This window comes from Arachis ipaensis, chromosome B10 (genome assembly GCF_059453495.1).
Source record: "Arachis ipaensis isolate K30076 ecotype BB chromosome B10, ASM5945349v1, whole genome shotgun sequence".
Classification (NCBI taxonomy): Eukaryota; Viridiplantae; Streptophyta; class Magnoliopsida; order Fabales; family Fabaceae; genus Arachis; species Arachis ipaensis.
The window spans coordinates 143888736-143901033 of NC_142435.1; the positions used below are offsets into that span (position 1 = coordinate 143888736).

The 12298-nt window shown below is 40.3% G+C and overlaps 3 protein-coding genes across 3 annotated transcripts; 2 read left to right on the forward strand and 1 right to left on the reverse strand.

The window, feature by feature from the left end:
• The first annotated feature begins 2463 nt into the window (after window positions 1–2463).
• On the forward strand, window positions 2464–3039 carry LOC107621347 (uncharacterized). The gene has a single exon (XM_016323373.1). It carries the CDS (start codon window positions 2464–2466, stop codon window positions 3037–3039), a length of 576 nt encoding a protein of 191 aa, XP_016178859.1.
• Window positions 3040–6011: 2972 nt separating this feature from the next.
• On the reverse strand, window positions 6012–6722 carry LOC148581993 (uncharacterized). Its single transcript, XM_088494847.1, has 2 exons — window positions 6633–6722; window positions 6012–6497 (listed from the first exon to the last, which is right to left on the reverse strand). The coding sequence occupies exons 1-2, from the start codon at window positions 6720–6722 to the stop codon at window positions 6012–6014; spliced, it is 576 nt and encodes a 191-aa protein (XP_088350973.1).
• Window positions 6723–7542: 820 nt separating this feature from the next.
• Window positions 7543–11617, forward strand: LOC148581994 (zinc finger BED domain-containing protein RICESLEEPER 2-like). Its single transcript, XM_088497620.1, has 3 exons — window positions 7543–7662; window positions 9290–11459; window positions 11565–11617. Exons 1-3 carry the CDS (start codon window positions 7648–7650, stop codon window positions 11615–11617), a joined length of 2238 nt encoding a protein of 745 aa, XP_088353746.1. The 5' UTR covers window positions 7543–7647.
• Window positions 11618–12298: the final 681 nt, after the last annotated feature.

The following is a 12298-nucleotide window of genomic DNA, read 5'->3' on the forward strand; positions in this document are numbered from 1 at the left end:
TTGTGGGTTATGGTTTATGGTTTAAGGTTTAGGGTTTAGTGTTTATGGTTTAGGGTTTAGGATTTAGTGTTTAGGGTTTAGGGTTTATGGTTTATGGTACAGGGTTTAATGTTTACGGTTTAGGATTTAGGGTTTAGGGTTTATTGTTTATGGTTTAGGGATTATGGTTTAGGGGTTATGGTTTAGGGTTTATGGTGTAGGGTTTATGGGTTATGATTTAGGGTTTAGGGTTTAGGGCTTATGATTTAGGGTTTATGGTTTCGTGTTTAGGGCTTATGGTTTAGTGTTTAGGGTTTAGTGTTTAGGGTTTAGGGTTTAGGTTTTAGGGTTTATGGCTTAGGGTTTAGGTTTAAGGGTTTCAGATTTGTGGTTTATGGTTTAGTGTTTAGTGTTTATGGTTTAGGTTTAGGGTGTAGGGTTTAGGGTTTAGGGTTTAGGGTTTAAGGGTTGGGGTTTAGGGTTTAGGGTTATGGTTTTGGTTTTAGGGTTTTGGGTTTAGGGTTTATGGTTTATGGTTTATGGTGTAGGGTTTACGATTTATGGTTTAGGGTTTAGGGTTTATGGTTTAGGGTTTATTGTTTATGGTTTAGGGCTTAGGGTTTAGGGGTTATAGTTTAGGGTTTATGGTTTAGGGTTTATGGGTTATGGTTTAGGGTTTATGCTTTATGATTTATGGTTTATGTTTTAGGGTTTAGGGTTTATGTTTTAGGATTTAGGGTTTAGGATTTAGTGGTTGGGGTTTAGGGTTTAGGGTTTATATTAATGTTAGTTAATGAAACAATAAAATTAACCCCTATACTTTTCCAACTAAAAATAACGTAACGAGATTCCCGGGGAGGGGGGGGAGGGGAATGGTGCGCATAATTGGGATGGGAATAGATAATACTAATCCGCGCACGATAGTGGACAGCAACATCCGCCACTAATTTACTTGTAATGCGCACGATGCAAAACTTTATGACGCGCTGACCTAGTGCTTGGGTATCTACAGACGAGCAGGTGTATATGTCAATTCGGGGTATGAGATAATACACTGTATATAGATATATATGCTTAAACAAGTATGGCACAATCTTAGGACAAACCGGTTAATACGTACGATGGGAAGGGAACCGGATAGCTAAAGGCATATAATTTATTAGCCATTTTGGCTTTGTCCCATCTCCCAACCAATGCCTTTTGACGGTGTACTGGTGTAGGCAATAAAGCATTACGCCCATTGCATATGTAGCTCGCAGTCCCATGCCTGTACGATATAATCAATTAAAATAATGGCCCCGTTGTGTTGATAGGGGGCGAAGGCATGGTCAGATTTAACACCGTAGTGGAAGCCTGTTGAGAGTTTTGGATAGATTTGACCGCAATCGTCCCAGAATAAGTGATTGCAAAAGGAAATTTTATAGTATAGTATCACTCAGAACTTTCATTTTTGGATACGGAACAGACCCTAAAACAATCCCGCATACGAACGTACCATACGGGTGAAAGATTTGTCGCGCGTTTGATGATTACAACGAATACCCGTGACTCCACCCACAATACCCTGCTACCATAAACATAAACGCATCACACTCTGTAAATGGAGCACACAACCGTCGGCATTTGCAAGGATCTTTGCAATTAAATACACCCACCTACCCTTCTAAACCACCATTATTCAAATAAAAAAGTAGATTACGGCTATTATATTATACGGGCACATTAAACCCGAGTGTTTACCGTTTTACAGTTACGGGAGAACGAGATCAGGGCAACAACTGCGGTGAACCTGACCAGCACACCATTCAACAAACTCAGGGAGCGTGTGTTGAGCAAGGCAGAGTTATGGAGGATGAAATCAAAGAAGAACACCTAAGTCAATCGCCTGGTACTATATAGGATACATGGTTCAACCAGCTATGACGCAATGCCCCCATGCCCAAGTTAGTATTAGGTTGCTTCTTTCTTTAGTTTTTTATTTGGGTACACTGCGAGCATGTGTGGCGATTCAAGTTTGTCTTACTCGCAAATTAGGACTTTGTGTGTTTACGGCCTTTCCCTTCATGTTTCGTCTTTCGTGCATGGACGCCTGTTGCAATTTCCAAGACTGATTTTCCTTAATTATATATATACATATGAATGCGATGATGATTAGTTAAAATATAATTTATTTAGATTTTTTTTAACCCTCCTAGCCGTCGACTAAATACGCACCAGCGCGTAACGACAAATCTAATAAATGCCATCAATTAACAATGTTATTTATATTTAAAATGCAAGTGCATAGAAGTCTTTTTTTTTTTTTTTGAAAAAAACGAAAATGGATTTCGCCAAGGTTAAGATGCAACGGTTAAGGCCGAGGGAACTAGATTCCAAAGGGCAACCCTAAACTATAAATATACTAGCATGTGTATTCTCAACACCACTGGATAACACCTTCTTAAGCATATACATTGCCAGTCCCTCGCCCAACGGAAAGTTACAATGGAGCGTTTGTCTACTGCCTTCGAACTACCCCGCGACCTTTGGTTAGCCATAGCCATTAAAGTCGCGACAAACTTCATCGAGGACCTGTGCAGGTTCCGTATGACGTGTTGCATTGCGCGCGATGTAGGCGACGAGGATACTGTGCTCAGGATGGTTGCCATACCACCCCCACATGAGATGAATTGGTGGTGGATACGGGACCTGGTAGGGCGAAGTTTTTTCAAGAGGTGCTTTGAGATTGGTCACCCAGAGCTTCTGTTTCGGGAGGCGCTGCGGGAGCTCTACATACGATGTAACCACGCCATCGGATGGGAAATGCTGCAGAATACAGCAAGCAATGGGTTGGACGCTGCCAAGTACGCACTTTTAATGGAGTTGCTCATCCGGACGGACGACAGCGTGGCAAAAAAAAAAGGCTTGGAACTATTTCGCACGCTCGAAGCGGGTGGCTTACTCCCCGCATGTTACTCGAGTTGCTTCGCGGTCCTCACAATTTCTTTGCCAGATGAAGTCCAATTGCCGGAAAAGGGAGAAGAACATATGGTCTGTGACTCGACCAGATGCTTGACCTGAGGCCACATGGGTCTTCTGTATGACTACCGCCAAAGGGCGGCAGAGCGGGGTTCCGTCCACGGTGTCGGAGGCGCCGACCATATTCGGTGCATCCGCTGTTGCGCCGACTACGAGGTGGAACAATACGTAGACATACCTCGGGTTTAGGATTGCCATGCATATTAGATTTAGTATTGACGTATAATTAAATATTATATTGTTTATCGTGTAATGAATGCTATGTTTTTTATATATCCATGATGTAAATATTTGACAGCGATTTATATTATCTAGCCGATTACTCGTTTATAAATCCCAACAAATAACAGGAAAACTGTGTCTTGGGTAAACCGATACTTATTATATATATTGACCGGATACCACAACACAAAAAGAGCAAAAAAAATGGAAATCCCCAAGAGACGAAATGGAAAAAACGGAAGTGATAAAGAAAGTTATTGACCGGAAAGTTAAAAAAAATCAAAAATAAAAATAATCTGAATAAAAGGGATGTATTTGCTAAGGAAGCCGTGTGTGAGGTGACGGAAAACTGAATCGGCACGCTCCCTAATCGATGTGAGTGTGGCTGAGTTGGTGTAGAGGCACGGTACATAACCGATGGGATACCATCGCAAACGGCACCGGGTGGCTATAAAGACACCGTAAACAACAGCGATTGACATAACTACTTGGAGCCTTTGTGTTGTCCACTACTTATACATAACCGCCCATTCATCTATCGTGTCAAGCATTTAAAATAAGGAGAGGAGATGGAGCGTCCGACAGGCCCCGCCAACCTTCCCCACGATGTTTGGACCTTAATTGCCGCGAGGACTGCAGCACAGTCCGTCAGGGACTTGTGCAGTCTCAGGATGTCGTGCACCGCTGCACGCAATGCAGGGGAGGAGGATTTCGTTAAACCGATGTGCCTTGATTCCAATTTGGGACTAACGGTGGTGGAGTGTGAGTCCCACGCACCAGCCGGGAAGAAATTTCTTAGCGCGATGCAGGCAGAGCGGGCACCTGGAAGTTCTATTTTGGTCTGCTGTGTCTGACCTTTTCCTTGGCAGGTGTCGTTTTACGGGAATAGAAATGATGCACGTTGTCGCAGCCCACGGCCATTCGGTAGCCCGGTTCACAGTGTCAATGATGCTGATGCTACGTGACGACGCCGAGGCAAAGAACAAAGGCTTGGAAAGATTTCGTGGGCTTAAGGCGGCCGGTGCCCTAACAACCTGCAAATTGGTGTTCCGCGGCATTATCCAAGGGATATGGATACACCTGCGTCGCGTGCCAATGCTAAACGCAGAGAATCTAGTCTGTTCTTCGCATGCATGTCCAAGCCGTGGAAACATGGGTGCTATTTACCACCATTAACGCTATGGAAGAGGGTGGCATGTAAACGACGGTGATGGAGGTGCTGCTCATCTTCCGTTCGTGCATTGTCGGGCAGACTATGAGTTGATCCTGTTTGTCCACCTCTTTGACTGATAGGACAGGATTGGGTTCACCATATTTTTTTGGTTATCCTATCTAATATATGTATTATGTAATGATTTTGCCATTGTGTGACTCGTGTTGCTATCATTTTATTTATGTGTTTTGTGTTTCGTATTAAAAATTTTATTTATAAAAGAAAACATTTGTTCCCCGTTATTGACCTCCCATTCGGTGACTCCCCATTGCCTCTTCAAGTAATCATTTTTTTATAAACTCATTGCCTGTCCTGTCTGCAACGTTATTCATAGTAGTCCATGACCCTTCAGCTATTCCTGTCTATTCTAACATCAAATTGACAAGATTTGCATTTATTGCAAATTCTGCGCAATCGGTGCAGCACACGTTTTCCCAGGTTTTTTCTTCATTTATCGATAAAACCACCAGGGGCATTATTAGCTTCATTTTTCAAGGAATAGCAGACGAACATTAATGAAACACATTAAAATGTATTAATTTATTTATTCGTAACTAAAATTTTGATTTAAAAATGTATACCAATGCACAAGTAAGTCCGTCACAAGTCATAACCATTCGTCAGTTCTTATAAACCAGACATTCTTTTCTAACCTTTCTGCCGGGAGAAAAATCATTGCTTGAAGGGCCTTCGTTGTCTAGCAGACCTCCCCGTCTTCATCCGAGAAAATGTCACACGAATCCCTCAACGACCACGCCGTTAGTCCCGACGACCTCGCGGAACCTCCGACCGCAGATCTGATCGACACCCTCCAACGGAGGATGATGTATTTGAGGGATAGTCTTCAAACAACACAAGAAGAACTAAGGCAGGTGAGGATGGAGACACTCACCGCGAATGTCAGGGCGAGTATAAGGAAGCATGAACTGGAGGAAGGTTGCTGGTTGCAAAAGAAGTTGCGCATGGAGGTGGAACAGCATCAAACCACCATTCGCGAACTGGAAGACAAAGCAAACGAATTAAAGGCATAAATTGCCGATCTTCGTCAAGGGGAACAGCAACAGATGGCACCGTGGCGTGAAATGGAAGGCAGGCTCGAGGCTGTGGAGATCAAGCTAGGGTTATTGGTCTGCCAATTGTATGGTCAAGCTCCGGCAACGGCACACAGCTCTAACTATCAGGAGCCCGCCGGGCAGAATGGAGACGATGTTGGGGCTATATGACCTACGGCTTCTATGTTCCAAATCTTTATTTGCTTTGTTTCTTTAGCTGTTCTTTTGATGTTCTGTAACCCCTACATAAAACTGGGTTTTCTTAATTATATCTAATTTCTGCAGCATTTGAATTTTCTCTGTTTTTTTTTTTCTCTCTTCGGATGAAGCTATGTAGTAATGCGTGAACAACAATGCGAATTGATTATGTTAATTTATTAGATCAAACTGCCATTTTTTCAACCAAGAAATAGATTGTTAACAAATTGCCAGTTGCTAGCTACTGTTTTGGCAGATTGCATAAAGCTAACCCCACTACAGTTCATTCGGGGGGCAGATTGACAGGAGTTGATAAACAACCACGTTCACTAAAATCTAAACATCTTTAGCAAAATCCTGACCTCGTAATTCGCCAGGCAGTGCACACACAAGATACGAGACACATCATTCACACAAGCCATGGTGCCGCGGGTAGTGCAAGTGGTGGATGTACAAGCCACGGCATGTCCCAAATCCGATGGTCTCTCGTCAACCCATCGCTCCCAGAAAATGTCCGCGAAGAACTCCCTGCACCTTTCGACGTCTCCGAAAGTACGGATAGACTCTAACATTTCAACACCCCTTTGCATTTCTTCTTCGTTCTCGTGATCACATAGTAGCAACATGGCAGACAGGTAACCTACTTCGACGCTTCCCTCCGTCCAGGCCTTAGAAAGCAGTTCCATCCCAATGCCACGACGGGCAATCCAGAAATACTCCGTCAACCCTTGTCGGAGTATAGCATCCGCATTTCCTGCTTCAACGCAACGATCGATGAACCTCCTTTCCGGCCAGTCAAGGTAAAAAAAAGGACACTAATGGTATAACACACATCGTTGCATATTGGTACACAGCTTCGAAACTCGCTGCATCCAGAAAAACTTTGCAACTCGTTTGCATGTTGAACAGATCATGAATCGAATTCGATGCAATCTTAGGGCAATCCTCACCCATATATCGCGAGGAAGAAGATTCAGCGGACATTCATGCTCGACGGGCACGTTCCCTTCCTTTCTGTTTGTCTTGGAAGATCCAGCCATTTGCAAGGACTCAGCAGAGGCTGGAGGGGGTTGTTGAGGGATTATCGAAAATTATTAACAGGAGAAATGACCGCCAATTAAGAGACGGAATGTAAGCTTTTATATATTATTATTATCATTTAAACTTATCGGTTATCGCGATAATACCAATTTCCAAAACGTTTATATACTCAACTGTAACACTTATTTTCTATCCTATAAAAGTTAATTTATCTATAAATATATATGTATATAATATATCACATTATCGGTCAGAAAAATTTATATATTATATTATATACTGACATTAGGGGTGTAAATTACCGAACCGGACCGAAAATTACCGCAGAACCGAACCGAATTTTAAAACAACCGATTAAAAAACCGAAAAAATTGGTTTTTTTTTGTTTTTTTCGAAATAAACCGATCGGTTCGGTTCGGTTTTCGGTTGACTCGAAAGAAACCGAACCGAACCGGACCGAACCGAATAATGAAGGTTCAATGGTGTGTTTTTACTAAGTTGCCCTTTAACCTAGGTATAAAAGGGCAACTTCACACACAGCCCTAGCCTTCTTCCTCTCTTTTACGCGAACGGCGAATCCGGAGCCCTAGCTTTCTTCCTCTGTTCTTCTCTTCCACGACCACGGTTCCACACTTCCACCTTCGATTCCACCATGCTCGAGAGAAGGAGACCCTGAAGGAGAACCCTAGCTTCTCTTCCTCTCTTCTTCTCTTCAGTCATCGCCGTCGCTGGGTCGCCGTCGCTGCCTCGCTGGGTCGCCGTCGCCGAGGAGCAATCCATTCACCGAGAAGCAGTCCTGTCACCGTCCTGTCGCCAAGCAGCAGTCCAGTCGCCAAGCAAGACTCCAGTGGCCGTCGCAATCCAACTCGACCGCCGAGCAGCACTCCTGTCACCAAGCCATCTCCTGCAGAAAGCAACTCCACAATGTCTTCTTCGGAGGTTAGAAATTCTGAACAATTATTTTTAGAGATTCTATTTAGTGATACTGTGCTTGATTTAACCTGAACAATTGTTTTTACAAATTCTATTTGTGGTTATGATTTTTAGAAATTCTGTTTGTGCTTTTGTGGTTATGTTTTTTAGAAATTCTGTAGCTAGAAATTCTGTTTGTATTGGCTGCATCAAGAACTCACAGGATAATGCATCGCTTTTTTTTTATTTTAATTTTTTTCCTGGATGAAAAATAGAGACATTCATTGAATACATTGCTTGTGAGGTAATATGAAGTTTGCTGTCAAGCTTTAGAATTCAGCTTTAGTGGTGAGTGCATGAACTGGCTAAAAGTGGCAGTTGATACTTGATAGTAATTTTAGGGATGAAATCATTGAAATAGGCATTGGACTAGCTTCACTCATTCCCAATTTTGATAGAAGGTCTATTATATATCTTGTTTGGGACAAACTGCATAGAATCTTATGTTCTTTGGCACATGATAGTATTTCTTTTTGGTTTCTGGGTGCATAGGAGACCTTATTCTAATTAGTGTCAATAATAACCTGAAGCAAGGTTACTTCAAGAAAAAGGAAATTGATTCTTTAATTCCCCTGTGCCATTCAATGCCGTTAACTAAGATCATGTTTGACTCCAAATGTGATGATGTATTTGATGTCAAGGTACATGTTTCTTTAATTTTATTATTGAAGCCTATAATTGATTCTAAATATATATTTCATAAACTATAAGGAAAAAAAAGATTTATTTATTACACTTCCAATTGATAGAAAAAAATTGTAACTTGTAACAATTTATGATTAATTAATCAAGAGAATCTAGTACATGTTATGATTAACCTTAATCTTGGACTTTTGGTATCTGAGGAATGCAGTAGTGTCCTGAAGCAGTACTAATCTAGAATTTCCTGGCTTGTCTACATAGCACATGCCCCAATTAATTTTGAACGTTTCCATTATTATGTTCCATTTGAGACCACAAGCTGTAGTTTAGCTAAATTAAAATGATCCATTTGCTTAAAATTAATGGCATGACATACATAAACCCCTTGCTTTGTCATCATCCCACTTATGTTTAAGTGTAAGTGTAACATTAAATAATGGCTTGACAAATTGCCTCCTCATACAGCTAACTAAACTACTTTATGTATGTGCTTCCACCTATGATCCATGTCAGAAAAATTTGGGTTCTTCTAGGACGCGTTTGAATAATAATTACGATGATGCTGATGCAGCCTACTAGGAGAGCTATTCTTAAAAACTGATGCAGAAACTTCATGCTAGCTTAAATCTTTATATATTTCTTTAAATGCATGTTGTGTTTTCGAATCATTATTAGAATACTATTAATTCATTATATTTCTTATGAAATAAATAGAAAAATAAATAATAAATGATGGTTATACTTATATGTGAAATTCTTCCTTTGTTATGTTGAGTATAATGCATCTTGAATGTGTAGTTTGGTGGACTGTTTGAGCTGTTAATTATGCTTGTTTTGGTGGACTGTTAGAGCTGTTAATGATGCTTGTTTTGTTGCTGGAAACAATACTTTTGGTGCTGTTCATGAATTAAAAACCTTAATTTTTCATTGTTCTGTTTATATATATATGCAGCCAACAAGCAATGAGGTGCCCAGTGAGCGGACGCCTGAAGTTGGGGGTGAAATTGTTGAGTCCGCGGTACGTTCTTCAACGGACAGCGGCGTGCTTACCAAACCCCCGCCCCATCCTAGATCAAAGAAGAGGAAGGTTCATTCAACTAATGTGGGTGCAACTCCGGGAGCAACTCCAACAAATCCATCTCCAAGTACTGTGGAAACTGATGAAAAGGATAGCAAGGATGAAGCTAATGAAGGTAACAGAAAACCTTCTAGACCTAGATCTTGGACTTGGGAACACTTTACAAGGGATCCTAAGTCCAAGCCATCACATCCTAGGGCTAAATGTAATTGGTGTGGTGCATCATATGCATGTGACTCTCATAGAAATGGTACAACTAATATGCGTTATCATTTGTTGAACCAATGTAAAAAATTTCCTAGGGAGTCGGGTGACCCTAGTCAAACAATCCTTACCTTCCAACAAAAAAAAGAGGGTGAAGGGGTATTTACTGCAGTTACTTTTGATGCTGAAATGTGTAGAAAAGCCCTTGCTAGGATGATAATTGTTGATGAGCTACCATTCAAGTTTGTTGAGGGGGAGGGATTTAGATTCTATATGAGTATTGTGCAGCCTAGATTTTCACTTCCGGGAAGGATTACTGTTGCTAAGGACTGTTGGAATCTCTATATTAGTGAGAAGAATAGGTTAAAAACTGTGTTCAAGCAACCGAATCAATCTGTTTGTTTAACTACTGATTGTTGGACTTCTGTGCAAAATCTGAATTATATGTGTCTCACTGCTCATTACATTGATCATGATTGGAAATTGCAAAAGAGGATTATTAATTTTTGTCTTATTAAAAACCACAAGGGAGAAACAATTGGTAGAAAGATTGAGAGATGTCTTTTGGGGTGGGGGATATCTAGAGTGTTCACAATTACTGTTGATAACGCTAGTTCTAATGACACTGCAATATCTTACCTAAGAACTAGAATGGAGGATTGGAATTTACATCCTTTGAAAGGAGAGCATTTGCATGTTAGGTGTTGTGCACATATTCTTAATCTTGTTGTTAATGATGGATTGAAAGAGATGCATGAATCTATTAGCAAGATAAGAAATGCTATTAGATATGTGCGTGCTTCCCCTAGTCGTATGAATAGGTTCAAAAATTTCATTAAGGAAGCTAGGATACAAGACAAGTGTACTGTCCAACTCGATGTTCCCACTAGATGGAACTCTACATACACCATGCTTGAAAGTGGTTTGAAGTTTCAAAAGGCGTTCAAGAGGCTAGGGGAGAGAGATACAGAATATGCTCTAATGCAAGGTGGTATTCCGAGGAATATTGATTGGGATAATGCAAAACACTTTATGGAATTCCTGAAAATTTTTCATGATGTTACAAAGAGTGTGTCTGGTAGTTTGCTTGTGACTTCTTCTCAATATTTTCATGAGTTTTGTAAGATTTTGCGTGTGTTCAAAGCTTCTTGTAGTAGTCGAGATCCATTACTTGGGAGTATGGCTGAGAGGATGAAGCTTAAGTATGACAAGTACTGGGGTAACATTAAAAATATCAACATGATGATTTTTGTTGCTGTGATTCTTGATCCTAGATACAAGTTGAAGTTTGTCAACTTTAGCTTTGAAAAGCTATATGATAAGGATGATGCTGATTTTTTGGGTGCAAAAGTGAAAGAAACCTTCTCCAAGATGTTTGAATGCTATATGAATGCAAATAATGGGGGAAGATCTTTTACTTCAACAACAATGGATGGTGCATCAGATGTGGGAGTACCTGATGGCGACATGGCTGGTGATTTTTTTAAGGAGGTGCATTTTCATGAGATCATCAACAAGAATGAGGTGGATTTGTATTTGATGGATGGTTTAGAGAAGCCTGGTGATCAAAATACTTTTGACATATTGAATTGGTGGAAGGTAAATTCTAGCAAGTATCCTATCTTATCCCAAATAGCTAGAGATGTCCTAGCAATGCCGGTCTCAACTGTTGCTTCAGAATCAGCTTTTAGCACTGGTGGAAGAGTGCTTAACAACTATAGGAGTTCTTTAACTCCAAAGACAGTTGAGGCATTGATATGCACACAAAATTGGCTTCGTGCTTCTCCAATGACAACTGATTTTGAGGAGCTTATTGAAGAGTTTGAGAAACTTGAATTAGGTATGCAAAAAAGAAATTTGTAGTTCCTTTCATGGTTTATGTTTATAATCTATAATCTATATTATATTTATAATCTATATTGATTTTCTTGTTTTATTTTTGTAGAAATTGCACCAACCGGAGAAGATGAGGATGAGTCTGGTGTGGATTCAGATTAAGTATGGTGGTTGATTGGCTGTTTGGTTTTTATTTGTTTTAAAGTGACTGTTGTGGTTTAAAGTGTGTTTATTTTTGTTGTTTTGCTAGACATTTTTAATTGCCTTTGTTTTATATTTAATTAAGTTGAATTTGTACTGGATTTGAATGTGATATACTCTTGTAATTCTGGTTTATTGAAGGTTTTAAACTTTATTTTATGATATTTTAAATTCTGTTTATTAGATATAAAAAAACCGAAAAAACCGACCGAACCAAACCGCTGTTGGTTCGGTTCGGTTCGGTTCGGTTGTCCAGAAAGCAGCCAACCGAATGGTTGATATTAAAGTTCAACCGATCAGGTCGGTTCGGTTGGTTTTCGGTCCAAAACCGAACCAAACCGAACCGATTACACCCCTAACTGACATTAATTAATTATTACGGCTTAGCGCGTCAATCATTTCGTTGCCCAACATTATGGATAATACCAGATAATTAATACATTTAATATATGTACTTATACCCATATTTATCTATACGTACAAGTACAAGTGTCTTTCTTCTTCCAAACGGCGGTGGGCAGTCTCGTTTTCATTTTTCAGTTTGCCTCGATATCCGGAAATGGGAAACGTAAATGACGTTTTTGTTGTTTGCAATTTTACTGAAGCTCATCGATAACAATTAATATTGGGAAGTATCAGATA